General features: G+C 38.0%; 1 protein-coding gene, 2 long non-coding RNA genes and 1 pseudogene across 5 annotated transcripts in view; 2 read left to right on the plus strand and 2 right to left on the minus strand.

Annotated features, from left to right (window-relative positions):
- The window catches only part of LOC146483053 (uncharacterized), a 258284-nt gene that overhangs the window by 117468 nt on the left and 114377 nt on the right, over positions 1 to 26439 (plus strand). The window contains exon 2 of one of the 2 annotated variants that reach the window (XR_014863966.1): positions 19297 to 19401. This is a non-coding gene — a long non-coding RNA (uncharacterized LOC146483053). Of the gene's footprint in view, positions 1 to 18533; positions 19402 to 26439 lie in introns of both variants that reach the window. The other variant, XR_014863967.1, reaches the window with a different exon arrangement.
- The window catches only part of LOC146483060 (uncharacterized), a 286304-nt gene that overhangs the window by 69538 nt on the left and 190327 nt on the right, over positions 1 to 26439 (minus strand). The gene's annotated exons all lie outside the window — the stretch shown is intronic.
- LOC146483064 (uncharacterized) lies at positions 10171 to 11823 on the minus strand. The gene has a single exon (XM_085106392.1). It carries the CDS (start codon positions 11821 to 11823, stop codon positions 10171 to 10173), a length of 1653 nt encoding a protein of 550 aa, XP_084962518.1.
- Positions 21806 to 25658, plus strand: LOC146483065 (large ribosomal subunit protein mL43-like; annotated as a pseudogene). Its single transcript, XR_014863947.1, has 3 exons — positions 21806 to 21912; positions 21993 to 22099; positions 24648 to 25658. The product of XR_014863947.1 is annotated as a large ribosomal subunit protein mL43-like (transcript).

The raw sequence follows: 26439 nt of genomic DNA on the forward strand, positions 1-26439 counted from the left end.
ATTTTTCCCGCCGCCTCCCAACTCCGCAACCCTCCCCTCGGTAATTTAGACACTCTCCCCAGATCGCGCTCGCTTTCACAAACCAAGATGGCGACAGGCCAGTCTCGAGAATCCCACGGAAAAAAATAGAGGGACTGTGAACAGCCTATCTAGTGTGTTGTCAACTCCAAGTTTCTTACATGAAGAACATACTTGAAGATTTCAATATGGCGCAGGTTGGAATCCCTAACGGAGTATTCGGTCGATTTGTTCGCCCGTTACAGCGCGGCGGCTAGTTTTTAACTACTGTAAACGCGGAGGAAGCAGCAGGCAGAGGAATAAGGTAATGCATTAACTGTTAAAGCTCTTTTGACCGGTATCACCTCCTGTGTTTCTCTCAGGGAATACATTGACAAGGAGATCGTAGAATTTGCAAAGAACAATCCTGAAGTTATGCACCTATCAATGTCAAGCCCGAGGGGGGGAGGGGGGGGGGGAGGGGGGTGTCGAGCAAGGCGTGGGGATTTTGACATTTTCTTAAAAATGATTTAAATTCTCCACCCCAGGGACAACATAATTGACCCAAAAAAATTGGGTAGGGGTGTGCAGCCCCCTTCCCAAAACCCTTACCCTATTTATGACCAAAATCCGCGATTTTTCCTACCCTATTTATGACCTGACCAAAAATTTGATACCCTATTTATTATGACCTGATAGGGTCTGGTCAACTTCAGTTCAAAACTCCCCTGGAGCCCAGCGCTTGACCGGAGCGCGTCACAAGCCGTTGCAGCACGTATACAGTTGCTGTAAACATCATGATGAAGAAGTAGCTTCTTCTTAAAAAAAAAAAAAAAAACGAATTCCAGCCTAGAGTGCAAAAATTGATACCCTATTTATTACCAAAATGGCTAAAATTGATACCCTATTTATGACCAAAGCAGCTGAAAAACCATATCCTTTAGCGCAACACATACCTATATAGCCCATATAAGGGAGTACCCCCCCCTCCCCCCCAGGATGAACCCACATATGACACTGAGTCTGGGAATTGAACCTGGGCCATATGTATGCTGTGAGGCGAGTGCTTTCACCACTGCGCCATCCCTCCTCCCCCTCGGTAGTACAGATGTCTCACCCTAGTGGTCTGCTGAGTACACTTGATTGTAAAAACGTTGTCACTTAAGGTGGCCGAACACAGTTTGCGCGCGCTTTACAGATTCTGTCAGTGATGCTATTAAGCGCACGTTAGGGCTGTGGTACGCAAATACAGCGGTCGATAAAGTGATCCCTCAATTTCACATGAAATGGATAATAAGGTTAAGTTTTGATCCTAAATAACTAAGTTTCTCGTTTCTGTTTTTTTTTTCTTTTCTTTCCGAGCAAAAAAGTCACTCACCAAGGCCTTTTGCATGCTTTTCATCTTTGCCATGAAACCCAATTAAAGCCACGCATGCGCATTTGACCAAAAAATTGTGACTGGTTGTTTTCGTGGAAATGAACTGTTTTCTAAGGAACCGCTCATTAGAATTTCGATGCATTTGGCATGAAAATAGTTCCCTAAAAGCATAACTCGCCTACAAAGAGAAACCTTAATCTAACAGAGAGTATCTTCACAAAACATTAAAATGCAAAATCAATATTTACAGGAGACCTCTCTGTTAAAATTACATGAAAGCAGTGCAACTGTGTCAGTGTTTTTTGAGTTTTTCTGGATCCAAAATATGGAAAAAATCTAATGAGTACATTTTCTAAAAATAAAGGAAACCTACTATTTATGGACGTTTAATAGTTCGCTGCATTGCCATGGAAACGGTAGTTAGCTCAACAAGACGTACGAAAATGCATTCCTTCTTAGTTAGTCTTACCCCATACCAATTTTGGGCGTCCAGAAGCACGTAGTTTCCAAATAACGTCTTCTAACACCTGTACACTAAAAAACTGTATTCGGCCACGTTAAAAGGTATAAACCGTGAAGGATAAGACCCAACAACTTTCTAGGAAGTGTTTGACCTATCAGCTTATTTATCTTCATGTTGTTAGAAAATAAAAGTATGTACAGTTTTTAGGGCTTAAAATTCACATATTGTTCACAGACAAAGAAAAAGACACAAAATATGCACATGCCAATTAAATTATCCTATAATTTCACCAGTTTGCATTGTTTACAATAATATTGAAAGTTTGCACAGGACAACTTTTTTCAACTGAGTGTATACACAACAAAAATGCACATGAAATCAAGTGTGGTTGTGTATTGTACTTATCTTAGTCATGCTGATCAATTGGTGTTGAATAAATACCATTACGGCTGATGTAGACTGCTTGACTTTTGCTTATGCCATACCAAGAGGTGAAGAGATGGAAGTGAAATACTTGAAATACATAAATTTGAACTGGGGATGAAAGAATGCTGCTTAAAGGGGAAGTATTATGCAAATTTGCTGTCATTTCAAAACCCAAAAATGTTTGTCTGTCAGCAGAAACAAAGAAATAATTGTCAAGTTTGTTATAAATAATTTTTATCACCCCAGTGCAATTAAACTGTCGATTAGTGCCTCTGGCCAGAGACAGAGTAGGCTGGTATGGATTGAAACTTGACAAATGTAAGGCTAATTTTTTTCAAGTTCTCCCAATTTTTGTTTCCAAAATGTGCTAGAACAGATTATTATTATTATTATTATTATTATTATTACTTTTATTAAAACCCCATGATACTACCCCTTTAAGATGCAGACATTACTGCAATGGCTTGCAGTTCAAGTATATCACTTCCAAATTTTTTTGTATTTATCTACTTTTGTGTTTTAGTGAATGGCAACAATAAAATAGTAGAAGTGAAGAACAAAACTCCAGAGGAGATCGAAGAGTGGGTTGAAAGACTTAGGCATGAATCGGGAGTAAAAATACAAAGGATAAGACAATTTTGGCACACAGAAAATCCTTCCATACAGGGAACATGGACACCATTCCTAAACAAGCCGCCATCACTGAGATGGTCAACTGTCAATGGATCTACGGTGCAAAGACAATCAAGCAGTTGACTCTGTGTGAATGTAGCCAACATTGCAGACATTGGCGAGAAATTACCAAGTTTGGTCTTGTTCAACAAGGTGATAGTGGCACCTTTTTTTGTCCCCTCCTTGCAACTCTTTTCCGCTTATTACCTTGTAAAAAGCTTATGTTTTGAGAGGGGTGTTCAAGTTAGGAAAGATGTTGGCAGCAAAAACTGTAAAGTGGGCAGCTTGTGTAGTTAAATGGGCCGTTTCCGAGTGGCTAAATCAACCTCATTATGGAAGCGAGGCTAAGGGCAAAACTTTTCATATAAAAATTAGTTTTTTTGCACATGAATGTAAATTAATTTCATAATAAAAACAATGCATGAAGCCTCACTTTCTTAATGAGGTTCAAAGCAACTTGAAAATGGCCTACTGGTATTTGTATAAAGTTGTACCTTTAAAGAAGCCACAGTATTAACATGCATTTAGTGAATTTGTTTAATCATCAAGACATTCTTTCTCTGGTGATCATTTCCTTTACTCTCATGAGCTGTATGCTTGATTAAGTAGAGATATTGTAGGGAGAAATAAGGTGCTTTAAGCCGGCGATACACTTACTGGTTTTTTACGCCGATCGCCACGATCAGCATATAAAATGGCTGATGTCTGGCATATCAGATATCAGCGATTAAATTCGTTGGCATTCGCCAAGTGTGCTCGTTCCCACGATTTTCTACGCTCATCACTGCGAATAGCCAGTGAAGTCAACCCATCAGGTTGGGCAATTTTATCACACGACTTCAAAACTGCCACATTGTCGCGATAGGTGAAAAAAATTGCTAAGTGTGTCCTCATTAATCAGGGGTGAAAATCGCTTGTGTTCAAATTCGCTGCGATCGGTGTATAAAATCACCAGGTGTGTCGCTGGCTTAAGAAAGGTTTTAACACCCCTGCCAGACTAATCCCTCTAAAGATGCCCCTGTAAGAATAAAATCTCTCTGGCTTTTAAAGGGTGGAGGGGTGAATTTGCTTGAACATCTGAATAAAGTGTAAAATATAAGAAACAATTGAATTATTGTATTTTTGAAGTTTTTTTGTGTTATTTCTTTTGGCATATTATGGTCCATCAGCAATTGTGTGAACCTTTAAAGTGTATATGACAAAAAAAAATTATTTCCTTCATCAAATCTTCATGTTGTTCTCATAAGAAAGTAGAAAAATAGATTCCTGATCAATTTTTCTTCCCCTGCTTTTGAGGCATATAAAAGCATCAAATTTCAGTTCCGGTTGGATACAATACAGCACAAGATGGGAGACTGGGGATAATAGGGCTGTGATGTCAATACAGGAACCCTAAGGTGTCAGGTATTTAATTTGCGAAAACAGACACACAGTGTTGATCAGCCTCTGTTTACCGTCTGTGTTTTACCGTTTGAATATGTGACATACTTCACTTTAAAAAAATTGAAACCTTTTTTTTTAGGAAATGATAACTGAAATGATTTAGTAAACTCAGACTCACAAACAACTTATCAGCTTTGCGCTCTAAAAGTGAAAACCTTATCTTAAAGGACCTTCTTATTTTCTACGTTTAACGACGGTGCCTACAATTAACAAAGTATTTTTGCATACTTTGTGACTATGCGGAAAAAGCTAATCTTAGTATGGGCTAATGGAATCCAGAAAGACAATTTGGGGTAGCGGGGTATTTTTTGCGAGATAATTAGGCAACAGTTATAATAATTGTAAAAAGCAGTAAAGCAATGTATGGCATTTTTATCCAAATTTAGTTTTATTATCTCTAAATAATGCATTATAATGCAATGCCCCAGTTTTCTTTTTGGATACCAAGAAACATACTTGCGAATACCGGAAAGACGCGTTGCTTGATCCTATTTCCTATTCATATATATTTCTCTTCACATAAATTTTCACGAAAACACGGTTTTTTTTTCATTCACTCGGCCAAGGTAATAGATGATTAAAATTGGAGCGAAAATCATTAAAGTTTTCTCAGACCAACCACGTGACTTGGTCGTGATCCCATTGTCACCCGAACATAATTTCTAGAAACCATGTTGACCTTTCCAAGAGTAAACTTGTACAAGACGATACACTGGCATCGCATCTGTTTCACTTCATGGCTTCTCAGTAAAGAAACAAAAAACTGCAGGTGTCCATATTAACCTTGCTTCACTCATGTGGTTCTAACTTTCCAGTCTGTGCATGAAATGTTGATGTGTGATAGTTCAGATGTTATTGAACGCAAGTGTAGCCGCTGGGATGAGACTGTTTTAGCGATCATTTACACAGTAGTTCGGTAAAGACAGCGAGGAATCTTTTACACCCTACTACACAGCAGGTTGTCAGAGAATCAGTCTATAAAGTTGATAGTAAAGAAAATATTTCAATCTTGAGAATAAAACTTGAATTTATAATGTGAAAATAAAACCAGGAAAAAAGATGGGAATTTTTATGCCAAATAACTTCCCCTGTAATACTTCAAAACAAATATACCAGTAAACCTTTATTGTAACAACAAAAACTGTTCAATTTACAAACTTGTATGAGTTGTTAAATTACACGATATAACCACAATAGGTTTGGGAGAACTTCAATGTTGGTCAACTTAAACAAACACTACAGTTTTTCTAAACTCTCTTGAGTGCTGACATGACCTCTTCCTAGACAAGTGTTGACTTAAGGCCAATATCAGTGTTCATTAGTATACACAGTGATTATACACAAGATTATAAACCAGTAAATACACTTCAATAAAAGTTAATATTTCTGACCAGTGGTTTAATTACATCCATTTAAAAATCATTTTTGTCTCAACAGAAATTACATCATGTGGTCTCAAAATTCTTTCCAGCTCTTAAGAAAGCCGCATTACTCAACTAAATGATTCTCTTGCTACAAACTGTATTACAAGCACCGGTCACTAGTGATAACGGTATAAGTGAGTACATTTTTGTGGGGAATAAAAATAAGAAAATAAGAGTCCACAAATAATATTTAACAACGCGCGCTGGATATGAGATGATAGATAGCCAAGCAAATGTGCGTAGTGCCGAGTTGGCTAATATAAAATGGGAATTTTTATGCCAAATAACTTCCCCTGTAATACTTCAAAACAAATACACCAATAAACCTTTATTGTAACAACAAAAACTGTTCAATTTACAAACTTGTATGAGTTGTTAAATTACACGATATAACCACAGTAGGTTTGGGAGAACTTCAATGTTTGTCAACTCAAACAAACACTACAATTTTCCCAAACTCTCTTGAGTGCTGACATGACCTCTTCCTAGACTAGTGTTGACTTAAGGCCAATATCAGTGTTCATTAGTATACACAGCGATTACACAAGATTACAAATCAGTAAATACACTTCAATAAAAGTTAATATTTGTGACCAGTGGTTTAATTACATCAATTTAAAAATCATTTTTTTTTCAACAGAAATGAGATCATGTGGTCTCAAAATTCTTTCCAGCACTTAAGAAAACCACATTGCTCAAGTACACTGTACATGATTCTCTTGCTACAAACTGTCATTACAAGCTCTGGTCACTAGTGATAACTGTATAAGTGAGTACATTTTTGTGGGGAATAAAAATAAGAAAATAAGAGTCCACAAATTATTTTAACAACGCGCGTTGGATATGAGATGATAGATAGCCAAGGGTGTGCGTAGTGCCGAGTTGGCTATAATCATCTCATATCCAACAAGCGTGAGTGGAATAATTGTCTTATTAAAAACAATCAAGAAATACTGCTAGATTTTGCTGATTTCGTGTTGCAAGAATTATTACAAGACAATTTAATGGTCTCTATTTCTTGAGCATGGTATAATGGCTCATATACCATGGCCGCTAAGCCAATCAAATCACTCGAATTGCATTATACAATGATCCAGTTTTTAATAAAATATAAATTTTTTATCAACTGCATGGACATGTATTTTGAAATCAAATCATTAACACCCAAGGATCTGACTCAATTGTCTCACAATGCAGTTATATTTTCATTATACAAATTATCCTGGCCAAATTGTTTGAAACAGAGGCCTTACTTTGGCCAATATGCAGACATGATTTTACTCCTATGCATTCTCCCTCCATTACAATGGCCATGAACAAAGACAAATCAACAAGTGTAAATTCTCAACATTGAACAGAGAAGGAGGGGGAGATTATGTTAATGAACGACTTGTGGGAAAGATGTTGACGTTGCTGAAGCAAAGTAAAATGGGAAAAATTGCCAAAACAGTCAAGTGTCGCTAATGTCGTATTGGCCAGGATAATAGTTGCATGTGGAGCTGTCAATCTAGTCCTGGGAAAATGTTTCACTACTCATACTTGTAAGCAGATGAAAATCAACTATAATTTTAACAATACTTCAAATTACTTAGTAAGGAAAATAATTTTTCAGTCTCCATGAAAAAAGTTTGTCAAAAATATAATCATTTATCAGGATCAAAATAGCTTAAAGAAAAAGAGCTTTAAGAAATGAGAAATTCCGGTATCCTTTGCCATATAACAGGTAAAAAACAAGGGCAGCTAATTAAAAGTTGTGCTCCTTGATTGGTTATTTTCAAAGCTCCTCGATGAGTTTAAAATAACACCAAAATTTTAATGCATAGCAGCAAAATAACTAACCGTTTTTAAAAAAATCCTTTGAACATCTACAACAATTAAGGCCAGGGAAACTTTATAAAACAAGATTCCCCTCTAATGGCATTACACGGAATGCTTAATGTAGCCCCAATTATTCCCCATTGTATGTTTCGCAGATATTTTAAAACTAGCCTCCCTTGGCAATTGAAGTAATTGTCTGAATGGTTTTATTCAGATATATTGCGTGATACTTATCGTTGTGTTACTAGGAATCATACCAGAAATAACTATGCAATAACGTCATGACCCCGCTGAACTGGTCTGGCCTCCTCTAGCTCTAATCCTTCGCGTTGATTATTCGATCTGTTTTTTAAAGCAGAGTTTCTTTGCTGTGAACTCTCCCAATTTCCACCGTTTCAACTGTCGAGTACTAACTAGAAGTTATTATTTCGATTTACTGCTTGAAAAAGGTTTGTTTTCTCTCTGAAAACGGCAGATCAAAGTCTTAAATTCATACATGTGGCTGCCATTGAACAAAAACAACTTTTTGAAATGATGACTTGCTTTGACGTCACACAGGTAGAGATAAGTGGGTCCCCTCCCTCGTGATATACGCGCCGATAATAGATTTTGATTGGGCTGTTTTTGTTCAAGACAATCAGAACAATAAATCCCTTCTGGGAGAGGGTAGAATTTAATCAAGGTTTAATGAATAAATCAAATAATGACTTGACGTCACACAGGAAGGGATGAGTGGGTCCCCTCTCTCGTGATATGTGCCCGAATAACAGATTTTGATTGGGCCGCTTTTGTTGAAGACAATCAGAACAATACATCCCTACCAGGGGAGGACATATTTTAATGCAAAAATTAATGTGGCGATTTGTGACTACGACAAAGAAAAAAAAGATACCCGACCGAAACCTAGACACGTCATGCCCTGCGGGCATTCCATGTAATAAAAAGGTTCTAACTGTAAACCTTAATTGCCATCTCACCATTCAAATAAGATTAATAACTGGATTACACTGAGTGTGAATATGACTCAGGGAGCATTCTTTGGGACTATTCTGTAATAGGAATACAAGGAGTAGATAGGAATAGGCAGAATTGCATTCTTTGCCGCAGAAATAAATTCTGTGTATTCCGTTATTTCTGAACCACAATAAGAATAACCAGAATTGTTCTAAAAGAATACACCCTCAATATACCTACACTCTTTATGCTATTTTAAAACTTGTATATTTTCGTAAGTTTTCTTCATCACAAATGATATTGAATTATACATTACAAGCTCTAAGAAAAAAAAACAAAAGTTAAAATATCAGTAAACGTAGTTATGTATCAGTCAATTCCAAGCGCGATCATCCCCCCCCCGGGCAACCCCCGGGCATTTGACCCCTGTTCGGCTCCACATAGTGGGGCATTTGACGCGAATAGAAACCCGACCCATCGGGCATTTGACCCGTCGAAAAAATGCTGGTCAGCGGTCGCATAAATTGTCGGAATGCTTTATTCACAGCCAGAATTTACGCGTATATTGCGTCAAACAGTTTTTAATGTAGTAAGCCATTTAATACTACCACAGAGAAGCGTTCCAACAAATATATCTGAGATTGTTTTTGGCATGGCGGGGTTACATATTGCCCTTCGCTTCTCATTTTCAGTGTTATGTCCAAGTTCCCTCAAGCCTCGTTCTCCCTTTGCTCGGCGTTCGAAGCTCAACTTGTTGGCATGTCTAGGTTTCATAACATAGTGTTTTTTATCATTGTTCTTGTTATCACACGTATTAGCAAACTTCATGTACATTTAATATAAAAGAAAAGCGAGTATCGGTACATATATCGCTAAACTCTCTGTTAGTTGAGTTTCATATGTGATGTTATGCATTATCTTTAATAATAAATTGTTTTAAATTTATTAATGTATGAATTTCGTTGATTTTTATCTAAACAGAGCTAGCGAATACAAAAAAAAAAAAAACCAACACGATGGCTTTTCAGCTCCAACCAGTGGGGCGTTTGACCTAGAAATCGGCCCATATAGAGGGGAATTTGATCAGGCATTTTTAAAAAAGTCAAATGCCCGGGGGTTTGCCCGGGGGGGGGGGGGATGATCGCTTTTGGAATTGATCCAGACATTACTGTTAGTAGCTAGTTACAGTCGAAAGCTAAGCAGTAATGGCTGTCTTCATTATAGTCGATAATCCTGAATTGTCGCGAAGAAAAATGAGTTAATTGTTTTCATGAAACTTCCTTCGTTTTAGTTTTCACCAAAAAAAAATGTTAATTTGTGTTCAGAATCACTGGTGAGCTTACGCAACAGGACGGCTGACAGAAGGGGACGCTGAATTATCGTTGTGTGACCAACATGACATCTTAGAACCTTCACATTTTTAGGCGATTTGCGGCTAAAACTGCTGTTCTCACGTCTGTTACAACGTGAAGACCACGAGTGGTAGGAATGTTACAATCTAGAATCGTAAATACTTGGACGTGACGTTGGTCACACAAGGACAATTTGCCGTCCCACCACATCAGCCGTCCTGTTGCGTAAACTCCCTACTAACTCTAGAGAACAATTACCTTGCCATTACGGGAAACATCTCTAATAGCCACAGCAATGTGACCCTCCATGCTCACTGTAATCCCGGTTATATCAAAATTCTTCTCTTCAGTTACTACTATTCTCCTCACGAACTCACCATCTTTAGTGTATATTGCCACACACGGGTGCTTTGCTGCTCGTTCCCATTGATATCCAGCGACGACAACAAATTCACCAGATGGATGACATGCAATACGCCAGTAGTTATCTTCTTTGGTGTTAATGTTGAATTTACGCTGCTGTTTACCATCTTCGGTGAATATGAACACACAGGAAACATCCAGTGTCATGATCTGGCCATCAGGACCAGCAGTGATATCAACTGCATCCTGCAGTATCCCTTCTCCAAAGCTGCGTACATATCTCCCCTCATGCTCGTACACATGCACAGTCCTCCCTCTTGTCAGTACCAGCACTTTGTTATTGGTGACTGCCAGTCTGTCCCTGCCCTCTCCCCTCACAGGAAACTTGTGTAGTAGGTCAGCGGTACGACTGAATACCTGAACTTCAAACTCAGCCCCATACCTCCACGGCTCGACCAGTACATAGATGCTGCTATTGTTCATAGCAGTGGCGACATCGTAAACACGTAAGCCCGTCTCAGTGTCATTACGTTCAGGGTGAAATTGGAGAACAAACTTTCCGCTTCTGTCAAACACTTTCACACTTGAATCCGAATCGTCTGTTATAATAAACTGTCCATCTGCGTTTGTAGCGATACCCCGAGGATCCTTCAGCTTGTGCTCCTCTTCACCCTCCTCACCAAATGACCATGGTACACAGCAGCGCTCCATACCTTGTCTCTGCAACACTTTAGAAACTCTTCCATCAAAGAGCGGATCCACTTTCCCTTCCCCGGTATCAACACAAGGCCAGTTGTTTGCGGACAGCTGGTTGTTGCCAAAGCTGACCATCAGAATAACATCGTAGATGGTGCGATTCACATGACAAGTGGCGGAAATGATCGCCCTTCGTTCTTCTTTACTAAATTGAACCCAGAAGCCTCTTTTAAGCTCGACAGTGAAACATTTCTTAACAGCTGACAGACTGTGTAGCTCTTCAATGCACACTCTACACGCTGCTAATGCGTCCTCGGGATTGTCTACTGTCTCCAATATTGTCGACATTACTCGATATTGCATGGCCAGTACGCGATCAGACAATTCCAAAGCTTCGTTAGCGAATGCTTCTGTCGCTTTTCTGCGGGCATCTTTGAATCTGTCTTTTGCATTGGCAAGCGCCCTCGTGGCTGACTCATCCACGTTAGTAAGCTCCAGCCTTCTCATTCCTTTTGCCAGAGAAACTGCTTCAGCACTAGCTGTTCCAGCTGCTGCTTCTTCCTTTATCGTGCCGTGCTCCCTTTTGCGCCTTGCCTTATCAAACACTTCATACAGCAACTCGATTCCTTCTTTAAAGAAGCTGATGCTTGCTAACAAATCTTTTCTTGTCAAGCCCTTCAACTGCGACTTGATATCGTCGATTTCACGCACGATCAAGCCACGGAATTTCTGATCTGTTACGTCGCCATCCTTCAACTTTTCTGCTGCTTTATCCCTTCCTTTATTCACGAGCAAGCCGATGGTGGCTTTAAACACAGCCGTTACTATTGAGGACATCACAGCTAAAGAGAAAGCCAAACAATGCTAACAGTTGTATTCTGTGAGCTAACAGAGCTTGTTGATCAGTGTTGTGGCGTTGCCGTAGAAATAAGAGTTCATAGTTCAGTGCCTCACAAAAGACTGAAAAGCGGGCTTCTTTCCGACCTGACGCTATGTCTAGAAATATTTATTTTCAACAAATCAAATGAGAAAGGAAACGATGTGTCAAGAGCGAAAACAATGACTGTCTAAGGCTTTATTTATTGCCGCTTCTACCCTCAAGCTGTGTCCATACCGTATCGCATTGTTAAAGCTTTTCTTTTGAATATGCTTACTGTTAACAAGTCATGAAAGGTGTTAGCCTTCAGTGATCGCGACTTGATATGATCGTTCAATTCAATCGTTTTTTACAACAGTTGTCACACACATAACTGTAAGTGTTAACCGCAACGTTTCGATTAGGTGCCGGGTTGTGTCGACTGGTATCAATATAAGTAGTAACACCATGTTTGACATTCTTGCTTTGGATGTTAGTGATTGGAGGATTTCGATTCTCGTTGTTCGGACTGCTACATAGAGCGTTGTGATAAGACATCAACAACTAGGTTAGCCGGAGTAAACAGACATCGTTTCGCGGTGCCGCCACTGCGTTGACGTCTGTTTATTCAAACTACAGCCATGTGAAACAATCGTGAGACAAACGATCAATTTGAGCTATCATGCTTGTCATTCCATAATGGCGGTGGGTGGAGGGGAACATAGTATGCAGTCGTATTTAAGCAATTCTTCTGTAACTCCCTTTCAAGAGTCCTGATCATAACAGCAACTCAGTCTATTGATTGGAAATTCGCTTTCATTCATTTTACTTTTAAGATAGCTGTCCATAGCGTTACGTGGTGGCACAGGGTACTATGCATCTCATTATCGTCAATATGTTATCAAAGATCCTTAAATCCAGACTCAACGACGCCGTTTGTTATGAACACATGCACCGTTAGGTCCTTAATTGAACAGTACGGTTTCATAAAACGTTTAGAGAAATAATTGCCATTATCAGAAGAAAGGTTAATCACCTGTTTTATCAACAGCTCAAATAAAAAACTGATCGCTTCCTAAAATTGGCCGCCACATTAAAAAAAGAAAACAAAAACTGGCTGATAAGAATTATAACGTGATGAATCTGTTTTCGCGCGAGATTTTTTCCAGCTCGCGCGCCAGCTTCTCGCCGACTCCTGAGACAAAATAAAAAAGTAAAACTGCTTGAAGCAAGCTGTCTTAGAAACCACCGTAGTCTTTTTATTTTCACCGCTAGGTTCCGTTTAGCTTCTTTTTGTTGAATTAAAAACTGAATAAAATAAAATGACGCCAACGCATTATTATAAACCATTAGTGACCAACATTTTAAAGTCTCCTGACCCGTACCAAAGTATTGCATCCAACTGATGAATTGTCCTTGTTCTTCAACATGAGTGAAGTTCACTTGACTGCTTATTATCTGTCTTGTCTATATCTTTGGTCTGTTGGTAGTTCCTTTCATAAAGAACATGTACAGCTCTGTAACGTTTTGACGCATGTATAGGTTTGGTATAGCTCCAGATAAACAAATATTGTGCTGCGCTCTTGGCCTAAAATTAGAAAAATGTAAAGACAAAACAAGCAAAGCAAGTTGCTACAAAAACGCCAACATTTTTTTATTTAAATTTCGACATCCTATGGAGACTAAATGAATTTTTACTATAAATATGAAAGTTACCAGTCAGTTTTAATTGAACTTATTAATTCAACACCTTCCATGATTTCTGAGAAACATTCCTGGATTCTTTAACAAAATATTTGCCGGCGGCAAAAAGCAATAGTGAGAGACGTAGCCAGGATTTTTCCAGAGGTACGCACAAGTTTTCCAAATCCCCCTGCAACCCCAGCCCCCCACCTCCATTTTTTTTTCACGTGCCATCATGATGACATGAATAAAATTTCTTTATTGTAAGGATGGTGAGGTTATGCTGTACGTTTAAGCGTGATATGAAATGGCAATTACGTCGTTACATTCTTTGCTGCTGTCTTGGGTTCATTGAAGTGCTCCGATCCCTTCATTTATTAATTAAGCCAACAAGCTAGCGGTATCTCAGGGTTTTATTCGCAAACGCCGGAGCACTTTTTACCACTGTTTTCCACATCATTGCTTTTGAGCGGCATTAAGTACGCGCTTACTCAGTATAAATCTACAAATAAACAATCAAAGTGTACATGTCTAGATCTACATCGCCAAGAGCAAAAAAACTGAGGCATAGCTTTCCTAAAGGCATAATGGATGTAATGGTTTACTGTTACAAACACAAAGCTAACCGTATGTCTTTTCTTCCAGCAAAGACAGAAATTACCTCATTTAGGTCTACTTCCTTGTGCTTGTGAATATGTATCACGGATAGCGAGGACAACCTCGCATCTGAAATAGCACTCCGAAGTGGCGTCTTAAGCCTCTTCATGCTGCTAAAGCGCCGCTTTGCAGCACATGTAGACACAGGGTATGTGAGAAGCGTCCTGACTGCTACATCAATTGTAGATTAAAATTCTGGGATAGAAAAGTCTAGCGTTCCCACCAAGGCCTGGGGAGTGCCATCTTCAACCAGCAGCCACTTATGACGCCACATAATCACTTCTTGTTTTATTCATTTTATTTTATTTTATTTCATCTTACCTGATTTGATTTTATTTTCGACTTTTTCAGGTACGCACGTGCGCATGTGCGTACAAGTAGCTACGCCCCTGCCAGTAATAGTAGTCTGGGAAAGATGATTTAGGCCGGAATTTTGAGGGAGAATCTCATTAAGATGCAATAGATTGTAAGTGCTTATCCGTTAATGGATTTAGTCAATGAAGGTTTGAGAAAAATGAAATAAATCGAAAATGGACTGAATGTAAGTTCATTTCAGTCGCCAAAGTCGCCACACTCGCCAAAAACGCCAATGAGATGCCTGTGTTTTACCTAAGGGCTCGTGTGAGACACGCAACGAAGTTTACGTGAAGAACCCACGCGTGGATAACGCGAGATGTACTTCGCGTGTGCATTATTAGTCAGAGATCTATATATATACAATCTTTAAAACTATTTGGAATTAAGCTAAAATAATATAATACTATCATGATATTTCTATAGCGCTTATACATCGTTGTACTAAGCCTAAACAAAACAAATGTAATTACAATACGAATTTAGGTTATTTTTAATTTATTGTTTGATTTATAAGATAGTCAATAAAATGCTTTTGACAACTAATTGCATCATTGGACAATCATTTTTCTTGGAAATAAATCCATTAACGGATAAGCACTAACAATCTATTGCATCTTTACACAACCGTTTCCATGAAGGTAATATTCTTTAGTGAATAAAGACAAGCATAAGTGTCATCATAACATTCAACTATTTGAAAAGAAATTTGAAACTCGCTGTGTGAATTATCCTTAATTTTTATGCCGCCATTTAGACACCGTGGTAAATACGTTTACATAAAACGATACCACTGTCCACATTAAGCTGTCTTGATGGAACTAATATTCCCTTAAAAAGCAACAATTAAAGCAGCCATCAACCGTCCTGAGGTACAGGAACAGATGATTATTACAAACATATGAAGGCAAACTTAGTGCTTTAGAAGTGGAACTCGGAGAGTTACTTTCATTCATTCATTCATTCATTCATTCATTCATTCATTCATTCATTCATTCATTCATTCATTCATTCAAAATCTTCAGTAATTTGATCATTTCTGTATCGCGCTAGTCAAAGGCAGTTATTTTTTAGGTCTCTCAAGAATTTTGCTTTGTTTATTAGCAAGCATTCAGTAGTCGCGTGTTTGAATTGTTATTTTTTTAAATTGATAATTTCTATCAACTTAAGCTGTCTATTGCGGTTTTTGATAAAAAGTTAGAGGTTTAAACTTGCATAAGCCGCCTTATTTTCATGACAAGCGTAATACTACAACTTCCTTGTACAAGATCCGTTAATTGTAACGGTTAAAATATTATCCATCAAAATACAACATCTTGCTGGAATGTGTGCTAGCGTGGTACTCAGTTGGTTAACAACACCTCTCTGTGAAGGACGTATCCATAAAAGAAGCACTGGCTCTTTCATCGCTTTCATTACGTGTTCTGTTCAGAAAATCCTCAAATGACACAGGCATGGCCCCACACTGATCGCTTCCTCTTTTTCTCTGGAAAAGATACATCCGTCTGCAATAAAAGATGGAATTGTCTTCCTTTAAAGGATAACGTCCTTCTCGATGGACTGAAAATCGCAGATAAATCTTGATGAGAACGCACCAAAAATCACCGCTTAGATTAACCCGCAATCTGACAGCGCTTTAATGTGGCCCAGTTCACACTTAAACGTTATCGCTTGTAAGTAAATTTTCAGCTTCCATCATCACGTAGCGACGAAAACGGAAAGTCATCGTAAAGGCATATGTTTGAAAAAAAAAATAAAATAAGATAACGGTTTGCCAAGTGATTGTTTCTGGTGAAATGTTTTCGATCTCGACGGGCTTTTAATATATATTTTGTAGATGTGAATTTCAGCGTTTTTTTCAAAAGATCATCACTTGTTTCATGCACGTTTGCCCACCATCAAATTTGAGTCAACGTACATGGGGCTCATTTCTGCGTTTCCTCAAGTTAAAAAAAACTGGAATCCACTCTCTTGTTGAGATTTATGATGGCTATATTTATAAACGGCAACCGTTAAAAAATAATACGAGTAGTACGAATTAACAACCACTTTGTAAAATCCCGTTAGGCCAGGTGAACATGAGTGGACGAGAAAACCGGTTAAACCAGTATTTATATTTGCACCTGGACCATATGAATGTACCAAAAAACTGTCATACCCAGTCTCCTCTCTTGTCAATGCCCAAATGTAGGCGGTCTGAGATCTGGGTACTACTTAGGTGTTAAGTTAACAGTGTAAACAATAATCAATGCTTGAAAAGTTTCTTTTATTTTCTTTGAATTATTTAAATGTAAATATATTCGTTATGAATGTCGAGAGACAAGGTGTACTGTTATAGACCCTTGTAGTTAAATAGTTATTGTTTATTTTTAATCTTTGAATTAAACATGTTTACAGTTCCTTGCATACGTTCGTCGTTTACATGTAATTATTTACAGTAAAGAGATGAAATTGTTTCCATATTTTTCACTCCATATGAAAACAGTATATATTTTTTTTATTTTTAATCTTTGAATTGAACATTATTTAAAGTACCTTGCATAAGGGGTATCTGTAAAACGAGGACCGGATGGCTGCGGATGGCGGATGGGAAAATGCGGATGGAAAAATGCGGATAAAAAAAAAATAAATAAAAAATAAATAAAAAAAATTGAAAAAAAAAAAAAAATGAAACAAAATAAAAAGTATTAATATATAAATATACACATTAACCAGAGAAAAGAATTGAATGGCATAATGGGGTTGACAGGCCTGCGCGACTCTCATGTGCGTGTTTACCCTTAATAAGAGTTTTGCCCTCACGGGTATGTCATCCAGAGAACACCGTTTTCTCTATGAAAAGAGCAGTGCTCCTGTAAATTTTCTGTTAGCGCTGGATTTTTTTCTTATTAAATGCCATCTATGATTTGGAGGATTTGCGCGATAGACACTGAACAAAGCCATGTGTTTAACTGTCGCATGTGTTGTAATTGATCTCAAAGGTCATTTTGACCTCTTGTTGTTACGTTTCTGTTTAGCAACTGTCGTTCTTATGCCGTTTGTGGCATTTAGTTTAGGCTTGGTATGGCTCATTTCAGTGCGTCTGGTGACAGTATAGCCTCTCTTTTGATCGTTGTAAGGATAGGGTTTGAACCGCTGTGCTTCTTATCACGGTTATTTGTTATAGACTCGCATGCGCTTTATCTCTTAAAAACTAACCCCATTTATTGGAAACTGCATAGTTAAACTCGACTAATTTTGTTCCCTGCGAGAGTGCTTGCAAACGAAAAGAAAGGTTTCCTGATGGCTCATGGTAGCTGTGAAGCGGAACAAGCCCTATTTGATTTCCCAGCGCCTACTTTGTTTACTGGTGGTTTCAGTTTTTTTTTTTTTTCGGGTAACGTTAGTCCTTTGCTTATTGTTGTTGTCATTTTCCATTTAATTCTTTTCTTCTTGTTAATGTGTATATATTTATATATTAATACTTTTTATTTTATTTCATTTTTTTCATTTTTTTAAATTTATTTTTATAATTTTTCATCCGCATTTTCCCATCCGCCATCCGCAGGCATCCAGTCCGCGTTTTACAGATACCCTTGCATAAGTTCGTATCTTACATGTAATTATCTTCAGTGAAGAGATGAAATTGTTTCCATATTTTTCACTCCATATGAAAACAGTTGTTTGTTTGTTTGAGGTCTAATAACCTTAACTTTTTCCAAATCTCATGGTCATGACTAACATGGAGGTACGCGAACCAGTTTATGCTAACAAATGCCGTGTTAATTTGTTCTTTCTGACTGTCGAAGAGTTTTTGCAGCAAACAACGCTACTTATTTTGGCGATAAAAACTTGAATTTGCCAGTATATCTGTTGGCTGTCGCTTATAGAGACTTTATGAAAGCAGAAAAGAAATTAAAGAGCGTCTAAGAAGAGTTGAAGTTGTTTGTTGACGTAATTTTCACTCCAAGGACACAAGCACCCTCAACTTGATTCCGAGGCAGTTTATGTTAAAGAGCTCAATAGAAGGTGATCACGAAATTCATCAGATCTCGGCGGTCTGCGTTTAGCCACTGATTGGCATCGATGTTCGCAAAATGGACTTTATTCCTCAATCCTGCTGGCTTGGTTCTATGTTCTATTCTAGAAGAATAGAAATTCCAAACTTTTTCTTCTCGTTTAAATTTCGTGCGATTTGATCTTCAAACAAACTTTCTTCCACCTCGCCATGTACTAGACTGGCAAGCCGCGACAGCTTTTGTCTTCAATTCTCTGCTCTGTACGATTGTTTTATTATTATTTGTGTAAAGTCTCTGAATGAAGTTAAAATGTCTGTTTAGGCACGAGTTTTACTCCTTGTCATCTAAACTGACGTATGATTTGTGTTGTTGATGTAACCTTGAATTTGTGGAGGCGTCTTGTCGGTTTTATGCTGGAAAAACTCTTGGTGAGAATGAGTTACGCGTCACTCTCATTCTCTGTAAAAGTAAAGAGAAAAAACATGTAATATTACAAATAAATAAAGTACGTAAAGCTCATTAACTGTTTCCCTCCGAATGCAAAGACAAGATTCAGAATAACATAATTTTAATAACTTGGGAAAAAGGAACAAAACCTCAACATTCAAAGAAGTGCTCAGTAAGTAGCTTAAATTTGAAAGGTCACGCTTTAGGATTTTATCTTGATAAATAGAATAAAATAGACACTATTACAGCAAAGTACTGCTCAATAGCTTTCATTTGAATGGTCACACTTCAGGATTTCAACCGCAAATTCAAAAGTTAGAATCACCTTGTACAGCATAATAAACAGCACCACGGGAAAGTACTGCTCAGTAGCTTTCATTTGAATGGTCACACTTAAGGATTTCATCCACAGACTCAGACGTTAGAACCACCTTGTACAGAATAATAAGCAGCACCACAGGAAAGTACTGCTCAGCTGCTTTCATTTGAATGGTCACACGTTAGAATTTCAACGACAGACTCCAACCGGTTAGAACCACCTTGTACAGCATAATAAGCAAAATCACTAGAAAGTACTGCTCAGTAGCAGTTTTGTTTAAGTGAAGTTAGTAGTACTAGAGGGTCAAAATTGGCACAAGCAGACAGTTAGTATGCTTACCCTTTTGCAGAGGTTAAATGATCCAATCAGAATGCAAAGCAAATACATATAGCGCGGGCGGCACCAAGCGCGGGAAAACGCGCACGAACAAGTAACGAGTGATTTGCGGTTTGCTTCTCATTGGTTGAGAAAGTGGCGTGAGTTTGCTAACCAATCACAGAGTGCAGCAAACAGCAAAATGAACCAATCATACATGTAGCAGGCACCAAGTAGCGCTGGCGGCATCAAGCGCGGGAAAACACGCATGAACAAGTCAGGATTGGTTTTGATTTTGCTTCTTATTGATTGAGAAAGTGGCGCGAGTTTTGCGAACCAATCATAGAGTGCAGTAAAGGAAAACCTTCATTATAGTGATAGTAATAAAGTGCCAACAATATATAAACTCGTATGCAGCAAATGTTACCCGAAAGTCACACTGTAGCTAAAGTTTCGGTATTCAATTAAATACAGGAGATGATAAACTACTTTAAGGCAAATGAGCTCTGTCCTTCCTCACCCAAAATGCTATCAGAAACCATGAAAGAGCCTGTTTACAGTTTAGGCTTGAGTTGTTCAACCCTCTCTTCAAAATTGCCATGTACTTCATGTATGTGCCACTGAAACGCGCACAAAACAGCGATGAAGAGTTTTAAGATAGGCGTATCACAGGTAACAGCCTCGTCTTCAAAGCACTTGGCGTACTCGTGCTAGCCTGCGTTGTTTTTGTTGTAATCCATGAAAGGAAGCTCAATCCTAATCTCGTCTTCCTTGAAACATCTGCGCACGGCTTCCCCAGCAACCGGCTCGTGGCAGTCCTCCTTTATGAGTAGGAATACAACAGTAAACTATCGGTGCCAGTGCTAATTGAGTATTTTAGAGGGATGCCAATTCTTGATATCAGTCCAATACTAGAATGACCGCATCAGTTATGGCAACGACCAACCCGAGGAGACTTTTAAGGTGGCTAGCATTGATTTCCAACATTTATATTTTAACGGATCAGTACTACCACTCTTTATCAGTTGATACAACAATAATGGAATGAAACAAATGCCTAATCATTGGTGAACAAGTTATGGTCGTTTTCTCGACATAATAGGTCACCCTGATAGCAACAGTATAACCAGTTAAAGACACCCCTACTAGCTTTAAGTGGTTGTAACACAAAAACGGGCTAGATGACTTTCATTTTCATTATGAAACTGTGATCAGCATGTTAAAAACAACAATTTAAGGTGTTAGGAGCTTTGATTTTAATTATGGGTTTAACGCTTTAGTTCTTTCTTGCTTGCTTACTAAAATTTACAGCATATCCAGTTTTCCTCCATGGTTAGTTCATCCTGTGACCAGCCCCCAAAATTGCTGGTATACAACATCTTTGATATCTTGTACAGTACAAAGCTGAATTTAAACTGTGAACAGGCTCTTTAAACTGAAAGAGCTGTCCTAATCTTGGGGAGAGCCATAGGACATTTCATTTTACGGGCGTCATTTGAACAAAATTCACTAACCGATATACGTCAAGTTCTCTTTCTCCATTATTCCTATGAAAGAAAAAAAAAATGGTGAAATGAGAAAAGTAAAAAACAGACATGTTTGATGGGGGCTCGAACCCATGACTGGATCTGATCCTAATGATAGTGGTTTGGGCGTGGTGTATGTCGTTGCATTGTTTCCTTGGACAAAGACCTCTACTGAGGATTAAAAATGCCAGGCCAGATGACGAAATGCTGTTGGGTGACACTCATTGCTATAGCATCGCATTCATCTGGTCAGGAAATATGAAATCTGCGTTGAAGATCGTCGACTGAGTTAATATCAGCTTTCATTCGGGAATTAAACTAAGAAAACCTACCGACCGCCTGTGTTCCAAGCAAGCTGTAACTATCTTTGCACTGGGTAAAGTGTAAAATATATATTAATTTTATAGATTCAGTGCTATTTTGCAATTATATTTGTAAGTTGCGGTAAAATATTTTTTTGTCTCATCTGTGAATTTATATTTGCAGGATTCTAAAACTTAAGGAAAATTTATTTTATTGTTTATATACATACGCAAGTCCCCCAGAGGACGGGCTGTGGCCACAAAACAAATTCTCTTGGGCTGCCTGTGTATTGTCAACTCCAATCCTCTTACATGAGGAACATACTTCAAAAGGATCTGGGAACTAATTTCTAAATTTCAATATGGCGCAGGTTGGAATCCCTAACAGAGTATTCGGTCGATTTGTTCGTCCGTTACAGCGGCTAGTTTTTAATTACTGTAAACGCAGAGGAAGCAGCAGAGGAATAATGTAATGCATTAACTGTTGAAAAGGATTTTGTCTTTTCGTGAAGCTCTTTTGACCGGCATCGCCTCGTGTGTTTCTCTCAGGGAATACATTGACAGGGAAATCGTGGAATTTGCAAAGAACAATCCTGAAGTTACAGTTTACGTCAGAGAACGAAATGGGAAACATCCCAGGATCGTTGCAAATTTTCGTAACTTGATTTCGTAAGTTACTTAAACTTAATGGATGTCTTATTAAATATTGTCTTCAAGTGGTTTTTAAAAATGACCTTACTCTCTTACACCTAGCCTATTGAAGGGATTAAGAGAATTTTCTGTGATCATTCATTGTGCATATTAACCTTTTGGTTGTGCTTTTTCCGGAATAAAATAAAATTAAAAAATCACTTTATTTAGGTGTCAATGTATTTACCGCAGAGTGCTTATTGGCCAGGGGACACTTTCCAGATTGAATTGGAATTTAGAAATGTTGGTTTTTGAGGAGAGGAAAAAGCCGGAGTACCCGAAGAAAAGCCTCTCGGAACAAAGACGAGAACCAACAACAAACTCAACCCACATGTGACACTGAGTCTGGGAATCAAACCTGGGCCACATGTATGCTGGGAGGCGAGTGCTCTCACCTCTGCGCCATCCCTCCTCCCCCCTGGGTAGTACAGATTTCTCACCCTTGTGGTCTGCTGAGTACACTTGGTTGTGAAAACGTTGTCTCTTTAAAGGTATAAACCATGAAGGATAAGATGCAACAGCTTTCTAGGAAGTGTTTGACCTATCAGCGAATGTGTCTTCATGTTGTTAGAAAATAAAAGTGTGTGCAGTTTTTAGGGCTTATAATTCGTATATTGTTCACAGACAAAGAAAAAGACACAAAACATGCACATGCCAATTTAGTTATCCTATAATTTCACCAGGTTGCATTGTTTACAATATATTGGAAGTTTGCACAGGACAACTTTTTTCAACTGAGTGTATACACAACAAAAATGCATATGCAATCAAGTGTGGTTGTGTATTGTACTTATCTTAGTCATGCTGATCAATTGGTGTTGAATAAAAACCATTACGGCTGATGGAGACCACTTGACTTTTGCTTATGCCATACCAAGAGGTGAAGATATGGAAGTGAAATACTTGAAATACATAAATTTGAACTGGGGATGAAAGAATGCTGCTTAAAGGGGAAGTATTATGCAAATTTGCTGTCATTTCAAAACCCAAAAATGTTTGTCTGTCAGCAGAAACAAAAAAATAATTGTCAAATTAACAAAAAGATTCCATGTTGCCGTGCGTCTGTTCAGTAATAGATCACAGATGACGTCAAAATGTGGTGAGAACAAAAAAGTGGCACACGAGCCGCAGGCGAGTGTGTCACTGATGTTCTTACCACATTTTGACGTCTTCTGTGATCTATTACTGAACAGACGCACCGCAACTTGGAATCTATTTGTTTTATACAATGAACAGAAAGGAAACACGATAAACTTGCCTCGTAGCGCTTGACTGTTCCATTTGTGCCAGTTGAGGAATTTTCAAAGTCACCAACGCTACCGGTACTTTCCATGTCGGCTTCTTCTTTTCTTCTTTATCGTACTTGTAAACAGCTTCCCCTAAACTTTTACCTAGGCCTTCACTTGCTCAAAGCAGAATAATCGAGTAAATATTTTCAAAACTGTGCGCCTTTTCGTAGCGCTAACAGCTGTTTTGAAGATTTGTTCCAGTTTAGGCATTTTCAAATAGACAAGAACACTTTCGCCTTTGTTTCTTCTTTTTCTTGTTTGTAAACAGCTCCTACTAAACTTTTCTCGAGGCCTTCATTGCTCAATTCGAAATAATCTCAAACATTTTCAAAACCGCGCGCCATGTTGGACAAAACGAAGAAAACAATTTTTCCGTGACGTCATCCGTGTGTCTGTACTCTAATAGATCATGGGCAACGACCAATCACAGCGCGCGTAGCATTCAGTACATTGTATAATTTGTTATAAATAATTTTTATCACCACATGACAGTGCAATAAAACTGTCGATAAGTGCCCCTGGCCAGAGACAGAGTAGGATGGTATGGATTGAAACTTGAAAAATGTTAGGCTAATATTTTTCAAGTTCTTCCATTTTTGTTTCCAAAATGCGCTAGAACAGATCACAAGTTGTTCCTTTCAAGAATTGAGTTGATTTCTTTCCTCTTGTCATTCTAGAATTATTTGGCAGCCGATTGAAGGTCTTGTTTCATCATTTTTAACATTTGAAAGATACCAAAAACCCCACGATACAGTGGGAAGTGTTTGACCTATCAGCTATTTATCTTCATGTTGTTAGAAAATAAAAAGTTGTGCAGTTTTTGGGGCTTAAAATTCGCATAATGTTTGCAGACAAAGGAAAAGACACAAAATATGCACATGCCAATTAAATTATTCTATGACATCACCAGGTTGCATTGTTTACAATATTGAAAGTTGCACAGGACAACTTTTTTCAACTGAGTGGATACACAACAAAAATGCATATGAAATCAAGTGTGGTTGTGTATTGTACTTATCTTAGTCATGCTGATCAATTGTCAAGTTTGTTTTAAATAATTTTTATCTCCCCAGTGCAATAAAACTGTGGATTAGTGCCTCTGGCCAGAAACAGAGTACATGTAGGCCGATACTTCCCCTTTAAGATGCAGACATTACTGCAATGGCTTGCAGTTCAAGTGTATCACTTCCAATTTTTTTTGTATTTATCTACTTTTGTGTTTTAGTGAATGGCAACAGTAAAATAGTGGAAGTGAAGAACAAAACTCCAGAGGAGATCGAAGAGTGGGTTGAAAGACTTAGGCATGAATTAGGAGTTAAAGTACAAAGGATAAGAAAATTTTGGCACACAGAGAATCCTTCCATACAAGGAACATGGACACCATTCCTATAAACAAACCACCATCACTGAGACGGTCAACTGTCAATGGAGCTACGGCACAAAGACAATCAAGCAGTTGACTCTGTGTGAATGTAGTCAACAATACAGACATTGGCGAGAAATTACCAAGTTTGGTCTTGCTCAACAAGGTGATAGTGGCACCTTTTTGCCTCCCCCACCCCAACTCTTTCCCACTTATTACCTTGTAAAAAGCTAATGTTTTGAGAGGGTTGTTCATGTTGGGAAAGATCGATGTTGGCAGCAAAACCTGTAAAGTGGACAGCTTATGTAGTTCAACGGGCCATTTCCGAGTTGCTACTGTAAATGAACCTCATATTTATGGAAGTGAAGCTAAAGGCAAAACTTTTCATATAAAAATTAGTTTTGTTTGCATATGAATTTAAACTAATTTCATACTAGAAACATTGCATGAAGCCCCACTTTCTTAATGAAGTTCAAAGCAACTCAAAAATGGCCTACCGGTATTTGTATAAAGTTGTACCTTTAAAGAAGCCACAGTGTCAACATGCATTTGGTGAATTTGTTTTATCATCAAGACTTTCTTTCACTGGTGATCATTTTCGTTAATCTCATGAGTTGTGTGCTTGATTAAGTAGAGATGTTGTAGCAAGAAATTAGGTTCTGATCATTATTAAGATGTTTAGAAAGGTTTTAACACCCCTGCCAGACTAATCCCTCTAAAGATGTCCCTGCAAGGGCAAGTAATATCCCTCTGGCTTTTAAAGGGTGGAGGTGTGTGTTTGCTTGAACATCTGAATAAAATGTAAAATATAGAAACAATTGAATATTTTTTTGTGTGTTATTTCTTTCAGTATATTATGTTCCATCAGTGATTGCGTGAACCTAAGTGTATATGACAAAAAAAATTATTTGTTTCGTCAAATCTTCATGTCGTTCTCATATGAAAGTAGAAAATAGATTCCTTATCAATTTTTCTTCCCCATTTTTGACTCATATAAAAGCATCAAATTTCAGTTTCGGTTGGGTACAATACAGCGCAAGATGGGAGACTGGGGATAATAGGGCTGTGATGTCAATAAAGGAGCACTCAGTATGTCGCGTATTCAATTAAACGGCGAAAACAGACACAGTGTCGATCAGTCTCTGTTTACCGTCTGTGTTTTACCGTTTGAATACATGACATACTTAACTTTTAAAAAAAATTGAAACCTTTTTTATGTAAATAATAACTGAAATAATTTAGTAAACTCAGACTCACAAATAACTTTTCAGCTTTGCGCTCTAAAAGTGAAAACCTTATCTTAAAGGGGAAGTATCACAAAAATTTGATGTCATTTCAAAAGCCAAAAATGTTTGTCTGACAACAGAAACAAAAAATTATTGTCAAGTTTTGTTAATTATCACCCCAAAGTAATACAACTGTAGATTAGTGCCCCTGGCCAGAGACAGAGTGGGCCCGTATGAATTGAAACTTGAAAAATGTTAGGCTAATGTTTTTCAAGTTATCATATTTTTGTTTCCAAAATGCGCTAGAGCAGAGGACGAGTTGTTCCTGTCAAGAATTGAGTTGATTTCTCTCCTCTCGTTGTTCCAGAATTATTTTGAAGCAAAGTGAAGGTCTTAATTCAACATTTTTAACAAAAGAGTTAAAAAAA

Source organism: Pavona decussata, unplaced genomic scaffold (assembly GCF_977016875.1).
Source record: "Pavona decussata unplaced genomic scaffold, jaPavDecu1.1 SCAFFOLD_40, whole genome shotgun sequence".
Lineage (NCBI taxonomy): Eukaryota > Metazoa > Cnidaria > Anthozoa > Scleractinia > Agariciidae > Pavona > Pavona decussata.